The sequence below is a fragment of the Puma concolor genome, chromosome E1, assembly GCF_028749965.1.
Source record: "Puma concolor isolate L17-30 chromosome E1, mPumCon1.1.hap2, whole genome shotgun sequence".
Taxonomy (NCBI): Eukaryota; Metazoa; Chordata; class Mammalia; order Carnivora; family Felidae; genus Puma; species Puma concolor.
Window position 1 is genome coordinate 62945390 of NC_141680.1, and position 15787 is coordinate 62961176.

General features: G+C 54.9%; 1 protein-coding gene across 5 annotated transcripts in view; it reads right to left on the reverse strand.

The window, feature by feature from the left end:
• FASN (fatty acid synthase) overlaps positions 1-15787 on the reverse strand; it is a 76430-nt gene that overhangs the window by 48187 nt on the left and 12456 nt on the right. For 4 of the 5 annotated variants that reach the window (XM_086688289.1, XM_086688293.1, XM_086688292.1 and 1 more), the window contains exons 26-42: positions 15610-15764; positions 15289-15492; positions 14958-15108; positions 14696-14874; positions 14469-14588; positions 14173-14295; positions 13824-14047; positions 13531-13732; positions 13273-13424; positions 13071-13162; positions 12733-12884; positions 12392-12637; positions 11964-12152; positions 11419-11649; positions 11074-11297; positions 10884-10982; positions 10253-10718 (exon numbers count right to left, since the gene is read on the reverse strand). In XM_086688289.1, the coding sequence (XP_086544415.1) occupies positions 10329-10718; positions 10884-10982; positions 11074-11297; positions 11419-11649; positions 11964-12152; positions 12392-12637; positions 12733-12884; positions 13071-13162; positions 13273-13424; positions 13531-13732; positions 13824-14047; positions 14173-14295; positions 14469-14588; positions 14696-14874; positions 14958-15108; positions 15289-15492; positions 15610-15764 (3133 nt within the window). In that variant the 3' untranslated portion in view covers positions 10253-10328. Of the gene's footprint in view, positions 1-9899; positions 10719-10883; positions 10983-11073; positions 11298-11418; positions 11650-11963; positions 12153-12391; positions 12638-12732; positions 12885-13070; positions 13163-13272; positions 13425-13530; positions 13733-13823; positions 14048-14172; positions 14296-14468; positions 14589-14695; positions 14875-14957; positions 15109-15288; positions 15493-15609; positions 15765-15787 lie in introns of those variants that run through there. The other variant, XM_086688290.1, reaches the window with a different exon arrangement.

Here is a 15787-nt window from a genome sequence, read left to right on the forward strand (position 1 = left end):
AGGCTGCAGGGACTCTGGTCAGGATCACGCTGAGTTTACAGAAGGACCGGGGGCGGCGGGGACAGAAAGGTCACCGGGCCTTTGACGCCCCGAAGGCGCCACGTGTTCTTTGGGTGGAGGTTTTCCGTGGTTCCCGACTGCGGGAGTCATTTCCCTTGTCTTTTGTCCTGGTTTTTCTGATGCTGCTCCCCTGGCTGTGCTGTGTTCGTTCTGTTTCCTCCGGGTCGGCATTTTCTCTTTATCTGAGTGGTTTTATTTGTATTTACCTTGTTTGGGCTTTGCCGAGCGTCTGTCTTCACAGCGTTTTTCAGGATGTTTAGCAAATGTTCAGCCATTATTTCTTCACACGTTTGTTCTCACCGCCTCTCCCTGCGCTTTGCTGGGAATCAAGTGCGCCACTTGGAGGGGCAGGGGCCCCGTTCCTACCGGCCTGTCCCCAGCTCGGCTGGCGCGGGGAGGGGACGGCACCCCGAGCCTGCCGCCCGCCTCCCCGGGGACACCCGGGCTGGGAGCCTCGGGATTTGGTAGATCCACTGCCCGCCCCCTTGCCTTCTCCGGTGCCCTCAGGGTGGTTTGCAGAGGCTTTGTCTGAAGACCTGCTCACAGCGTGCCCGTGCCCGGGGCGCTGGGATTTCGGGGCGGAGAATCTGGGAGTGTGGACTCTTCCGTTGGGCGTATCTGTGACCATCTCTCATCTCGACACCACTGTGTCCACGGTCGTGGCCCCGGGCTCCTTTGGCGTCCCCGTGTTTCAGAGTGGCTTCGCTCTCCCCCTCGGGGCCAACACCGGAGCCAACCTCGCTGTCCCCGCGCTGTCCTCGCGCTGTCCCCGGACCTGGCGTCCCCAGGCTCCAGGCTCCTCATGCTCCGGAGGCCGGGCCGCAGACGGAGTTGTTAATCCTGCACGGGTGACCTGGAGGTGGCGGGCTCCCTCCCCTGCGGCCACAGCCTCAAGGTCAGGGTTTTTGCCGTCCTTTGTTGTCTGTAGCAGATGGACCGCTGAGGGCAGGTCCGTCTCTTCCGTGCGGTGACGTCATCCAGCGACTGGGCGATCGTACTGTTTCTGTTCGCCTCCAACTTTGTTTTGTCCCCATCTCTGTAGTGGTTCCCAAAGTCATAACCGCGGCAAGCTCTGTGCAGAGAAATGTCCGTCTCCCCACAGCCGCCCCCGCCCCCGGGCGTGCTTCACTCGCCCCGTCTCGTTCCTTCTGCAAGAATGAGCACCGATGCACACCCAGCTTTGAATTCCTCCCCTGACACACGCAAGAGAGCGTGATTTTCCACTTTGCCTTTTCTTCGCTTAACACCATCCCGGAGGCCACGGTGGCTTCCTCGCGCCCAGGCTGTCCGCCGCCTGCCACGGACATTTACACGCTGTCTGCCGTTTCGCAATTTCCAAGAACGCTGCAGGGAATGCGCGTGTGCACACGTGCTCGCGGCTGTTGGTTTTCAGTGGCCGCAAGTGTGCGTTCGGGATGACGCGTGGGGCGTCTTTCTGCACCCCTGCCGAGTCCCCGCAGAGGGCTCACGGGCTCGCCCCCTTCGGCGCCCGTCTCCCCGCCGCCTTGCCAGCCGAGCGTGCAGTCTCTGTTTGCACCCATCCGAGGGGGAAGGAGTGACAGCTCGGCGGGATCGAGGCCCGCTTTCTCCCTATTTTATGGTAGGGGTCGGCCCGACTTTTATTTGGTTTCTAGATATCTTTCGAACAGCCTTGCAGAGGTACAATTAGCGATGAAAAGCTGCATGTGAAGTGACCATGAAATAAGTTTGGATATATTTATATGCCAAGAAGACTATCACGGTCAAAGTAATGAAACTATTTGTGACCCCCAGTGTTTCCTCCGACCCCCCGCTCCCCACCCCTGGAAAGTACTGATCTGTTTTCTGTCACTGGACATTACCTTGCCTTTCTGGGATTTTATTGGTTTGTTTGCTTATTTATTTAAATGTTTATTTTTGAGAGAGAGAGAGAGAGAGAGAACAGGGGAGGGGCAGAGAGAGAGGGAGACACAGAATCCGAAGCAGGCTCCAGGCTCCGAGCTGTCAGCACAGAGCCCGACGTGGGGCTCGAACCCACGAACCGCGAGATCACGACCTGAGCCGAAATCAAGAGTTGGACGCTTACCCGACTGGGCCACTCAGGCGCCCTTTGATGTTTTTAATTTTAACAAATACGTATGTTCTGATCTCTCATTGTATTCTTAATTTTCGTTTCCTTATGAAATGTTATGTCTGTTCCTCATGTCTGTTTCACATCTTTTGCCCATTTTTTTGTTTTTAAATTTTTCTTAAAGATTTTGTTTTTAAGTAATCTCTCTATACACAACCTGGGGCTTGAACTCACAACCCCAAGATCAAGAGTCACATGCTCCATCCATTGAGCCAGCCAGGCGCCCCTCTTTCGGCCATTAAAAAAAAATTAAATTGTTTGAGAACAAATTTTAATGTTTGTTTTCTTAATATTAGTATTATATTTTTAAAATTTACATCCAAGTTAGTTACCATATGGTGCAACAATGATTTCAGGAGTAGATTCCAGTGATTCATCCCTTACGTGTAACACCCAGTGCTCATCCCAAGTGTCTTCCTTAAGCCCCTTCCCCATTTAGCCCATCCCCCCTCCTACAACCCCTCCAGCAATCCTCTGGTCTCTATATTTAAGAGTTTCTTATGTTTTGTCCCCCTCCCTGTTTTTATATTCTTTTTGTTTCCCTTCCTTTATGTTCATCTGTTTTGTCTCTTAAAGTCCTCATATGAGTGAAGTCATAGAATTTTTGTCTTTCTCTAATTTCACTCAGCATAATACCCTCCAGTTCCATCCACGTCGTTTCCAATGGCAAGATTTCATTCTTTTTGATTGCCGAGTAATACTCCATTGTATATATAAACCACATCTTCTTTATCCATTCATCCATCGATGGACATTTGGGTTCTTTCCATACTTTGGCTATTTTGATAGTGCTGCTATAAACACTGGGGTGCATGTGCCCCTTCAAAATCCCACTTGGTCGTGGTGAATAATTCTTTTAATGTATTGTTGGATCCAGTTGGCTAGTATATTGTTGAGGATTTTTGCATCCATGTTCATCAGGGAAATTGGTCTATAGTTCTCCTTTTTAGTGGGGTCTCTGTCTGGTTTTGGAATCAAGGTAATGCTGGCTTTATCCCTTAGATAAATGCCTAGTAGTGCAACTGTTGGGTCGTAGGGTAGTTCTATTTTTAGTTTTTTGAGGAACCTCCATACTGTTTTCCAGAGTGGTTGCACCAGTTTGTTTGCATTCCCACCAGCAGCGCAAAAGAGATCCTCTCTCTCCGCATCCTCGCCAACATCTGTTGTTGCCTGAGTTGTTAATTTTAGCCATTCTGACAGGTGTGAGGTGGTATCTCATTGTGGTTTTAATTTGTATTTCCCTGATGATGAGTGATGTTGAGCATTTTTTCATGTGTCTGTCAACCATCTGGATGTCTTCTTTGGAGAAGTGTCTATTCCTGTCTTTTTCCCATTTCTTCCCTGGAATATTTGTTTTTTGGGTGTTGAGTTTGATTAGTTTTTTGTAGATTTTGGATACTAACCCTTTATCTGATATGTCGTTTGCAAATATCTTCTCCCATCCTGTCGGTTGCCTTTTAGTTTTGCTGATTGTTTCCTTCTCTGTGCAGAAGCTTTTTATTTTGAGTTGGTCCCAGTAGTTCATTTTTGCTTTTGTTTCCCTTGCCTCCGGAGACGTGTTGAGTAAGAAGTTGCTACGGCCGAGATCAAAGAGGTTTTTGCCTGCTTTCTCCTCTAGGATTTTTTTTTTCAACGTTTTTATTTATTTTTGGGACAGAGAGAGACACAGCATGAACAGGGGAGGGGCAGAGAGAGAGGGAGACACAGAATCGGAAACAGGCTCCAGGCTCCGAGCCATCAGCCCAGAGCCTGACGCGGGGCTCGAACTCACGGACCGCGAGATCGTGACCTGGCTGAAGTCGGACGCTTAACCGACTGCGCCACCCAGGCGCCCCTCTCCTCTAGGATTTTGATGGCTTCCTGTCTTACATTTAGGTCTTTCATCCATTTTGAGTTTCTTTTTGTGTCTGGTGTAAGAAAGTGGTCCAGGTTCATTCTTCTGCGTGTCGCTGTCCAGTTTTCCCAGCACCACTTGCTGGAGAGACTGTCTTTATTCTGTTGGATATTCTTTCCTGCTTTGTCAAAGATTAGTTGGCCGTACGTTTGTGGGTCCATTTCTGGGGTCTCTATTCTGTTCCATTGACCCCAGTGACTTTTTGTGCCCGTGCCATACTGTCTTGAGGATTACAGCTTTGTAATACATCTTGAAGTCCAGGATTGTGATGCCTCCGGCTTTGGTTTTCTTTTTCAGGATTGCTTTGGCTATTCAGACTCTTCTCTGGTTCCATACAAATTTTAGGATTGTTTGTTCTAGCTCTGTGAAGAATGCTGGTGTTGTTTTGATACCGATTGCACTGAATATGTAGATTGCTTTGGGGAGTATCGATACTTTAACAATATTTGTTCTTCCTGTCCATGAGCATGGAATATTTTTCCATTTTCTTGTGTCTTCTTCAATTCCTTTCATAAGCTTTCTATAGTTTTCAGTGTATAGATTTCCCACCTCTTTGCTTAGGTTTATTCCTAGGTATTTTATGGTTTTTGGTGCCATTGTGAATGGGATCGCTTCCTTGATTTCTCTTTCTGCTGCTTCATTGTTGGTGTATAGGGATGCAACCGATTTTTGTGCATTGATTTTATATCCTGCAACTTTGCTGAACTCAGATCAGTTCTAGCAGTTTTTTTGGTGGAATCTTTTGGGTTTTCCATATAGAGTGTCATGTTGTCTGTGAAAAGTTAAAGTTTGACCTCCTCCTGGCCGGTTTGGATGTCTTTGATTTCTTTGTGTTGTCTGATTGCTGAGGCTAAGATTTCCAATACTGTGTTGAATAGCAGTGGCGAGAGTGGACATCCCTGTCTTCTTCCTGACCTTAGTGGGAAAGCTCTCAGTTTTTCCCCATTGAGAATGATATTAGTGGTGGGTCTTTCATATATGGTTTCTATGATCTTGATGTATGATCTTTCTATCCCTACTTTCTTGAGGGTTTTTATTAAGAAAGGATGCTGTATTTTGTCAAATGCTTTTCTGCATCTATTGAGAGGATCACGTGGTTCTTGTCCTTTCTTCTATTGATGTGATGTATCATATTGACTGTTTTGCGGATATTGAAACAGCCTTGCATCCCAGGTATAAATCCCACTTGGTCGTGGTGAATAATTCTTTTAATGTATTGTTGGATCCGGTTGGCTAATACCTTGTTGAGGATTTTTGTATCCGTGATCATCAGGGAAATTGGTCTGTAGTTCTCCTTTTCAGTGGGGTCTCTGGTTTTGGAATCAAGGTTATGCTGGCTTCATAGAAAGAGTTTGGAAGTTTTCCTTCAAATTCTATTTTTGGAACAGCTTCAAGAGAATAGGTGTTAACTCTTCCTTAAATGTTTGGTAGAATTCCCCTGGAAAGCCATCCGGCCCTGGACTCTTGTTTTTTGGCAGATTTTTGATTACTAATTTGATTTCCTTACTGGTTATGGGTCTGTTCAAATTTTCTATTTCTTCCTGTTTTAGTTTTGGTAGTGAATATGTTTCTAGGAATTTGTCCATTTCTTCCAGATTACCCATTTTATTGGCATATAATTGCTCATGATATTCTCTTATTATTGTTTTTTATTTCTGTTGTGTTGGTTGTGATCTCTCCTCTTTCATTCTTGATTTTATTTGGGTCCTTTCCTTTTTCTTTTTGATCAGTCTGGCTAATTTTGTCAATTCTTTTTTTTATTAAAAAATTTTTTAAATGTTTATTTTTGAGAGAGACAGAGCATGAGTGGAGGAGGAGCAGAGAGAGAGGGGGACGCAGAATCCAAAGCAGGCTCCAGGCTCCCAACTGTCAGCCCAGAGCCTGACGTGGGGCTTCAACCCACGAACCGTGAGATCACGACCTGAGCTGAAGTCGTATGCTTAACCAACTGAGCCACCCAGATGCCCCTTCGTGTGAGTCTATTTCTTAATTATTTTGTTCCATCGATCTACTTATGTATCTTGATGTCAATAAACACAGTCTTGATTGTTACAGCTTGTCAATTCCTAAAGTCTGTTCAGATTTTGATAGAGATTGTATTTGGCTCCATGAGTGGAGTGTCTGACTCTTGATCTCTGGGTTGTGAGTTTGAGCCCCATGTTGGGTGTAGAGACAGCTTATAAATACAATATTTTTAAAAACCTATAGGTCATTTTGGGGAGAATTTACATGTTAACATTGAGTTTTCTAATCCACGAGCACAGCACATCTCCCTACTCCCTTCTCTGATCTTACTCAGCGGTGGAAACACCCTTCTGCACCTTCATCATATTTATCCTGAACGGTTTCTTCCTTGGAGGATGCTGTTGTGGATAGTATTGATTTTTTAACATCAGCATCTGCCTGTTCACCCCCCCGTATGTAGTCATGAGATGGGGTTTAGTATGCCGATCTCTCCTGCAGTCTTGCTAAACTCACTTCTTACGTCCAGGTTTTTGTGGGGTTCCATCAGCTCTTCTGCAAAGGTGACCATGTTGTCTGCAAGCAGGGACACTTTGATCTCTTCTCTTCTAGTCTCTACGCCTTTCATCTCTGCTCCTTGACTTGCTGCACTGACTAGAGCTTCCAACATGGCGTTGACTGGAGGTGGTGGGGCTGTGGGTCTCTGCCTTGTTCCTGGTTGCAGGGGGAGCATTTGCCCTTTTGCCACTGGGAACAGTGGCAGCTGCAGTTTTCATGGAGGTCCTTCATTGGGTTTGGGAGGTCTCCTGTTTCTAGCCAGCTGAGAGCTTCCTCACAAGGAGGCATTGGGTTTTGTACATCTGCGTTCAGCACAGGCTGTTTTCTGCACCCAGTGGGATAATCCCTTTTTGGCCATGAATGTGGTGAATTATATTGATTGATTAAAAAAAAATTTTTTTTTTTTTACGTTTATTTTTTAGAGACAGAGAGCCAGAGCACTGGTCGGGGAGGGATAGAGAGGGAGACACAGAATCCGAAGCAGCTCCAGGCTCCGAGCCGGTCAGATGCTCAACTGACTGAGCCACCCAGGCGCCCCTATATCGATTGATTTTTGAACGTTGAACCAGCCTTGCATTCCTAGGATAAACCCCCTTGGGTCGTGATGTATTGTCCTCTAACATGTGATTCTGTATGCCACAATTTTGTATAGAATATTTGCGTGTGTGATCATGATGGATATTTGCAGTTCTCCTGCAATGTCTGTTAGCTTTTGTATGAAAGTAATGCTGGCCTCATAGAAGAGTTGTACATTGTTGCCTTGCTCGTGCTCTACCAGGTGAGGTCACAGCAACAAGGCAGCCGTCTGTAAGCCAGGAAGAGAGCCCTCACCTGGGACCAAACTGGCAGGAACCTTCATGTTGGAAGTCCTTGCCTCTAGAGCTGCGGGAAAATGAATTTCAGTCTAGAGCATCATGAACAGACTAACATGTCCCCAAAATATATCCTGTAAGTTGAATTCTTTTGAACTTATTGAGACTGGTTTCCTTTCCAAAATTCAAGAAGAGTTTGGATAGAGTGGGTAATAGTTTTTTTCTTAAATTTCCAGCAGGAAAAGTTGTCATTCCGGTCTGGAGTTTTCTTTGTTGGAAGGTTTTTCACTACAAACTCGCTTTTTTCTATCGATGTAGGGTTACTTGGGTGGTCGATTTCTTCTTGATTACGTCTTGTGTGGACTTTTTTCATTTTATCTAAGTCGTCCAATTGTTTGGCATTAAGCTGTTCATAATATTCCTTTTAGTCTTTTAACATGTGTAGAATCTTAGCGACAACACTTCTGTGATTCCTGATGGTGGTAATTTGTGTCCTTGTTTTTTTTTTTCCAGTTCAATCCGGTTTACGTATTATTGGTTCTCAAAGAAGCAGCTTCTGGTTTCACTAATTTTCTGTCATTTTTCTGTATTTTATCTAATGGATTTGGACTGTGGTGTGTACTATTTCCACTATTCTCCTCAGTCTGGGTCTCGTTTGCTCTGTTTTTTTAATTTCTGAAGGTTAGTTCATTTGAGAAACTTCCTTTTTGCCGCAGGCCTTCCGTGCGGTCTCTTCTCCAAGTACCACAGATGCAGGTATGCCATTTTCTCATTCAGTTCAAAAAAGTACTCTTTTCCAGTTTCTTCTTTAGCCTTTGTAGTTTTTAGAGTCCTTACTTGGTTTCTAAACACTCAAGGATATTCTCAAGCTCTTTTTGCCACTGATGCTAATTTTATTTGATTGTGACTAGAGAAAATATTTTATAGAAGTTGATTTTTTATAACTTACCGACACTGGTTTTATGACCCAGAACGCGTACTATCTTGGTGTACTTTCCATGTGAATTTGGAAAGAATTTGTGGTTGGGTGGAATGTTCTATGTCAATTAGGGCAAGTTGGTTGGTCATTTGGTTCAACTCTTCTATACTGATTTTCTTCTTGTTCTACCAGTAAAGGAGAGAGGGCTTTTGAAATCTCCAACTTTGCGAATTTGCATGTTTCTTCTCCCTGACCGACAACCTTTGCTTCCTGTATTTGGGAACCGTTACAGGGCATACAAGTTCAGGATCGTTACACCCTTTCAGTTAGTTGACTCTTTTGTCATTATGAAGTAACTATTTGTCCCCAGTGTATTTTTCCTCTGAAATCTTTGATAATCCGACTCCAGCAATCGTTTCCACTATTGTTAGCATGGTTTTAGACCCACATAGCGTGTATCAGAACATTCTCTTCCATGGCTGCACAACATTCCAGGCACAAACACACCACACTTTTACATCCGTTTTTCTGTTGGTGGACACTTGGCTTGTGTCCATGTGTTGGCCACTGTCCGTGATGCTGCTGTGAACAGCGATATACACGCATGTTTGGGCCTGTTTAGAATTCTTTGGGGGTATGTACCTCAGAGTGGATTTGTTGGCTCACGGGAACCCTATCTATATTGAGCTCTCTGAGGAACACGGTAGGGCCCCCGGTCTGTTTCTGGGTTCAACATGTCCTTCTTGAAACCTAGAGTTGGGCCCGAGCCTCTGTGCCCTGGCTTCCTGATCGTAGGCGCCAGCTCTCTCTGCTCATCTCCGCCAGTCGGCCCAGAACGCTCTGCCCACAAACCCACTGGTGTCCACCTCACCCCTTAGCTCTTGGGATTCAGATGCTCAGGGGACCTCCCTGCCCCTCCAATACCCTCTGATCCAGCGTCCGTACCTTCGCCTAAACTGATCAGTCTCTCGTTCGGCTTGGCCAGTTATGCCAACGCTAGGTGTCGCTGGGAAGGCGAGAAGACGCATACCTATGCCCAACTGAATTCAAGTAAAGGTTATTCTCAGTAACGGAGATAAGCCACCTCAAATGAGCTAAAACCCTGGAGAACAATCCCAAGGTTTCCCTGAGGAATAAGGAATTCTGACAAGAAGCCCAGGGAAAATCCAAAAATTGCCCTGGCTCATCTTTCGAACGCCCCCAACGATAGAGGACAAGACTCTCCTGCCGGTTCTGTTTCTCTGGCGAAGCCCCGCCCGCCCCAGCCCTGCAGGCGGCGTCCAGCCTTTCTGCAGCCTGGTGCCGTCCCTCTCTCCGAGCACGCATACGCACGGTCCTGTGGGCAGGGGGCTACGGGGACCACGGGGGCATCCCCTCTGGACCCCAGAGACGTGGCGGGACAGTACTGGCCCCACAGCAGCTGTCAAAGGAGGGAAGAAAGGGTGACTGGAGGCTGGAGCTCACGTGGGTTTAATTGGGGGGGGGGGGGGTTCTGTGGGACAGCAGCTTGCACCAGGTTGGTGTAAAAACCGAACAGGATCCAGACGTGGTTCTTTACACTGACGGTTACAGTAAATTCCAGAATTCCAGCAGCAATTTGAATCATGTTTTTGAAAAACGAACACAGACGAACACAGGGCGGGTGTCCCCGGGGGCTGCCCCCTTCCGCAGGCCCCTGCATCATGGGGGCCCCGGGGCCGGGGCTCCCGCGCCGCCGGCCTGCGCAGGGTGGACGAGGCCCTGGCGTTTCCCGGGCGACGCAATAAATAGGAGAATCAAATGGAGAACCGAGCAACAGGCCTGTGTGGCAGGCCCCGCGCGGTGCACGAGGCTCTGCTCGGCCGGCGGCCAGGCCGACTCTTCACAGACCGAGGCGGGTCTCCGAGTCGGCGGCGCAGCCCCCATCCGCCCACCGCCCCAGGCCCGCGGGTCGCGAGGGAGGAGAGGCGGCCGTGGGCAGGGGTCTGGGCCGGGCGGTCCCACCCGCAGGACCCTCCCTGGGCCCCGGGGCGCTTAGCCCTCGCGGACGCTGACGCGCGGCTCGGCCAGGGAGCTGTGGATGATGCTGAGGATAGTCTCCAGGCCGCTGCCCTCCAGCAGCGTGCGGTGGTCCCCCTCGACCACGTGCACGGACACCTTGCCGTCGCACACCTGGGACAGGTTGTAGTCGGCGCCCAGGCCCTCGCCGTACACGCTGCCCGTCTTGGCGCGCAGCAGCGTCACGTTGCCGTGGTAGGTGGCCCGGGGGATGTACTGCTCGGCTGCGCGCAGCTTGTGGTAGAAGGAGTGCGCCGCGAAGCTCAGCTCGCGGGGGTCCAGGCCCGCGTGGCTGCGCGTGATCAGGTCCACGGTGGCCGCCACGCGCTCCTCCAGGCCCTTGAGGGGCAGCAGCGCCTCCAGAACCTGCGGGAAGGGTCTCTGAGCCTTGCGTCGGCCACGGGCTGCCTGGGGCGGGGCGGGGCGGGACCCTGAGACTGTGCTGTGGGGGAGGGTGGGCTTCCGGGCCGCCGCCGCGGGGGACCCCCCCCCCCCCCCGCCCTCTGCCCCCCGCTGGCTCGCAGGACCCACCCTGTTGTGTTCCATGTCGGTGAACTGCTGCACGAAGAAGCACATGGCCTCGGCCTCGGCCTCGGCCTCACAGCCAGGGGTCAGCTTCGCGCGGTAGCTCTGCAGGGAAAGAGGGGCTGCTGGAGCCGCTGGCCGGGCCGGGACCCTGGGGGTGGGGTCGGGAGTCCGCCGCCCCCACCGGGGCCCTCACCTGTGTGTAGGCCAGCACATAGGCGTGCGAACCGTCGAACAAGAAGAGGTTGTTGTGCGCGGGGGTGGGGCCCTGCTGCGCGGCCTGCAGCTGCGAGCACATCTCGAAGGCCACGCAGGCCCCGTAGGAATAGCCGGCGATGCGGTAGGGCCCCTCCGGCTGCACCTGCCTGATGCACTCGATGTAGTAGGCGGCCAGACTCTGGATGCTGTCCAGGGGCGCGGCTGTGGGGCAGAAGGAGGCTCAGCCGTGGGCAGGAGGGGCCTCCCCCGGGGGGCGGGGGCGGGGACAGGCACGCCATCCCGCGTCATCGGGGTGGAGACAGCCTGGCTGGCCGGGTCGCACCTCGAGTGCACTGTAGGCCGTAGGTGGGGATGCTGAGCTTGGACGCCAGGCTGCGGAACACAGTGATGGAGCCCTCGATGGGGTGCACCAGGAACAAGGGGCGCTCAGAGCTCTGCACCGAGTTGAGCCGTGTCAAGGTCGGGCCCTCGGGGTTCACCAGCAGGGTGCTGAGGTTCAGCTGGGCCTGCTGGCCGGCAGGGGTGTCCTCCTTGGGTGTGGGGGCTGCCAGCTCTGCGAGGAGGGGCGGATGTGAAGGAGGGCCAGGGGCACACAGATATCCCGGCACGTGAATACCTCCCCCCTCCCCCCCCCCACCGCTGACCCAGGCTACGGGACTGGGGTTGGGGGTGGGCGGCACTGGGCCCCACTGAGGGCTCTCAGGAAGGGTCCAGATGGACAAATCTGACCTGCCCATGGGCCGATGGCACAGAAGGGCCCTGGTGCCACTCAAGGCACGTGCACCCCAGACCCCGTAAGAGGAGCACGGGCCACGGTGGCCCAGGGGCCTTCCCCTTCCTCCAGCTGCTCTCCCTGCGGTCACGCACCATTAGCTGTGCCAGCCTTCGAGGAAAGCTCCTGCAACTTCCGGAGCGTGAGCTGCCGGATGTCCCGCATGGACATCACCAGGTCATGCTCGCGCTCCAACATCTGGCGCACCTCCACGCCCATGAGCGAGTCCAGGCCCAGGTCTGCCAGCGAGCTGTCCAGGTTGACGGTGGCCAAGTCTCGGATGCCTGGGGACAGGCGCTCGGTTGGCAATTCGGGATGGGGAGCGGGGCCGGACGCCTCAGGGGCCAGGTCTCCGGAGGGAGGGCCGCGTCACTGCGGTTGGCATGCAAACCCCACCCGGCTCTATGCGGACCCCTGGTGCCCGTCCCTCCCTCGGCGAAAAAGCAGGGCCTCTCTTAAAGCCGGGGACACTGAGGCTCGGGGGAGCAGAGCGTCTGCCAGTGTGCAAAGGCGTCTCCCTCACCCAGGATGTGGGCCACGGCCTCCATCGGGTCCTGCCGGCCACTGCTGTCATTGTGGGCAGTGGCCTTCTTCTCGGCCAGCACAAAGCTGCTCAGGACGGGGTGGGGCTGGTTCAGGAAGAGGTCCAGCACCTCCAAGCAGGAAGCAATCCGCTGCGGCAGCGTCCCGCCGATGACCGTATCGTTGGAGCCCATGGACTCCAGGACGATGCCCACGTCACCGATGGCGCCCCACTGAATGGCGAGGCCTACGGGACAGGGCCAGGGGGGCCGGAGTGAGCGTGGGCCCGAGGGGGGGGCAGCGGCAGGCGGGGGCTGCCGGGCGAGGAGTGGACGGGCTCACCCGGGAGGCCGTCGTGCTGGCGCTTCTCACACACGCGCTCCATGGTGGAGTTGGCGAAGCCATAGTTGGTTTGGCCGGCGTTGCCGCGCCCGCAGCTCACGGAGGAGAAGGCCACAAAGTAGTCCAGCTCGGGGCACGCAGCTCGGGTCACCCTGTGGGCGCTTGAGTCACACCCTGCTGGCTGGCCCAGCCCACCTGCTGACGCGCCCAAGGGTCCCCACCTGCCCGTCTGCTTCCGCTTCCCTAAACCCCCACGGAGGCCTGTGGCCTGGTCCCCGGGCGGCCGTGGGAAGGCCGTGTCGGGGGATGGGGACGGGAGGGGGGCTCGTCCGCCTCACCTGTCCAGGTTCACGGTGCCGCTGTACTTGGGCCTGTTGACGTCCTGAAAGAGCTCAGGGGTTTGGTTCTCCAGCATGGCGTCTCTCAGGACCTGGGGACGAGGGACCCTCAGCACCTGCCCCGACCTCACGGCTTTGGAGGCTCGGCCTGGGAGAACCTTCCCTGGGTGGCCGGCTCCGGCCCCTTCAGAATCACACTCACCACGGCCAGGTTAAAGACGCCTCCCACGGGCCCCAGCTGCGTGGCCTCATCGATGAGGCTCTGGGCCCCATCCAACGAGCTGGCGTTGCTGGTGGACACCAGGACCTGTATGCCCTGGCGCCTCCACTCACGGACCTGCTTGGCCTGGTAGCCTGTAGGACACGGGGCAGTGGGGTCAGGCCAACCGGGGGTCCTAACCCGGAGAGCACACCAGGGCTGAGCTGACCGGGTGCCCCCTGCAGCCCCAGGCCTGCTCACCTGTGCGGATCCCAGAGCGAGAGGTCAGCACGAGTTTCCGGGCCCCTCGCAGCACAAGCCACTGGGCCAGCTCCAGGCCGAAGCCGCCCAGGCCCCCGGTGATGACATAGCTCTTGTGGGCCGGGCAGTAGGTCCTGGACACGGCGGCCATCAGGGTGGGACCCGTCTCCCGCAGCACCGCCTCCGGCTCCTCCCTGCGCACCTGCAGTCGGAGCAGCAGCTGTGCTCGAGCGCTGCCCCTGGGGCTGGAGCAGGGGACGGGGGGAGCCGGGGGAGCCGGGCCCCCTCCTCACCTGGATGACCACTTTGCCGATGTGCTTCCCTTGGGCCATGTAGCGGAAGGCGTCCTCCACCCGGTCCTTGGGGAACACGGTGCACTTGAGGGGCTGCACCACACCGTCCCGGATGCCCGCCTTCAGCAGCGCAGCCACCTCCTGCCAGCTGTTCCCGCCTTCGTCCATGAGCGAGTCCAGCAGGACCCCGTGGAAGGTCACGTTCTTCAGGAAGACGGCCATGCCTGGGCGGATAGACGGGAGGGCTCAGGGCCCACAGCCTACCCCGTGGACCCGGCGCCCCCTCTCCGCCGCTGGCCTCTTGCCACCTGCCCGCCAGCCCGCCCGCCCTGCCCACTGCCCGCCTCACCCAGCAGGTGGTTGTTCGAAAGGTCGAATTTGCCGATTTCCAGGAACCGGCCGTGCTGGGCCAGGCACCGCACGCTGGCCTGTAGCTTTTCTTCCGCCAGGGAATTCAGGACCAGGTCCACACCTTGGGGGTGGGGGGAAGAGGGATCCTCACTATCACACCTGGCCCAGGTCCGCAGGGCCAAGCCCTGTGGCTGCCTGGGCCGGCGAGGAAGGGGAGAGGAGAAGGCAGGGGTGTGGGCAGAGAACACAGAGGGACGTGCCGAGGACGCCCCCGGAGGCCCTCGAGCCACTCACCCTTCCCTGCCGTGTGCCGCAGCACGTGCTGTTCAAAGGACGTGTCCCGGGAGTTGGCGAAGCTGGTGTCGTCGAGCTGGGGGAACCTGGCCTGGAGGTACGCCCGCTTCTCGGCCGACCCTGGCGGGCAGAGGCGTGTCCCGGTGAGCCAGGCTGCAGGGCTGGGGCAGGAGGTGGGGGGGGGGGGGAGGGCAGCCCCAGGCTCCCGGGAGGGCCGGCAGACCTACCCACGGTAGTGAAGACGCGGCAGCCCAGGCTGAGGGCGATGGCGATGGCGGCCTGGCCCACGCCGCCCGAGCCTGAGTGGATGAGCACCGTCTCCCCGGGCTGCACGCGCCCCCGCACCACCAGCGAGTAGTAGGCAGTTGTGTAGACCACAGGCACCGAAGCCGCCTCCTCTAGGGTCCTGCGGGCACGGCGCAAGGGGTCAGCTCAGGACAGCCTCAGCCGTGGCCGTGGGGCCCTGGACTCACAGCCCCACAGACTCACCAGCTGGAGGGCACCTCCCACAGGAAGTCCTGAGAGAGCAGGACGGAGGTAGCCAGGCCTTCGGCAGGCACCAGCCCCATGACGCGCTTGCCGCTGGCGTCTCGGCCAGAGAACTCCATGCCCAGCAGACAGCTGCGGAGGGCCCACTTTCCTGGGGACAGACGGTGGGGGGTGAGCCGTGCGTCTCCCTAGGGGAGCCCAGGGTACGAGCTCAGGCCCGAGAGGCCTTCAGGTCCCTGAGCGCTGGCGGGGCAAGGAGCCCTCTTCCTCCCAGGTCCTGACCTGACCTGGAGATTTGAGCCTGGCTGTGCCCGTGGTACCCGGCCCGTACCTGGGATGGCGTCAGGGGACAGCTTGCCCGTGGCCAGCATGATATCTCTGAAGTTGAGGGAGGCATAGTGGACGGCACAGAGCTGGGCGCCGGGGCCGGTGAGCTGGGTGTGACGCAGAGGGGAGCAGACCCAGCGGATGGAGGAGAGGTCGCCCCGCGTGAGGACGTTCACGAAGGCGTGCTCGGTCTGCTCCTCCGGCAGGCCTGGGGGTGACAGGAGGCGGGGCTGCCACGGGGGCTTCCCAGGCAGGGTCTCCAGCCCCCCCATCCTCCTCAGCCCACCCCGCTACAAGGCAAGGAGCCGGGGGTGGGGAGACTCACCGCGCTCCAGGGGGAAATGGCGGAAGGCCCCCCAGGCGCCGTCTCGGTAGACATTCATCACGAGGTCCCCCCGTAGGACCTTCTGCAGCTCCGAGGAGCCGGGGTCCAAACTGGGGGTGCGGGACGTGCTGCTGAGGTTGGACACCAGGACGCACCTGTGGGCAGCCGCACAGGTGAG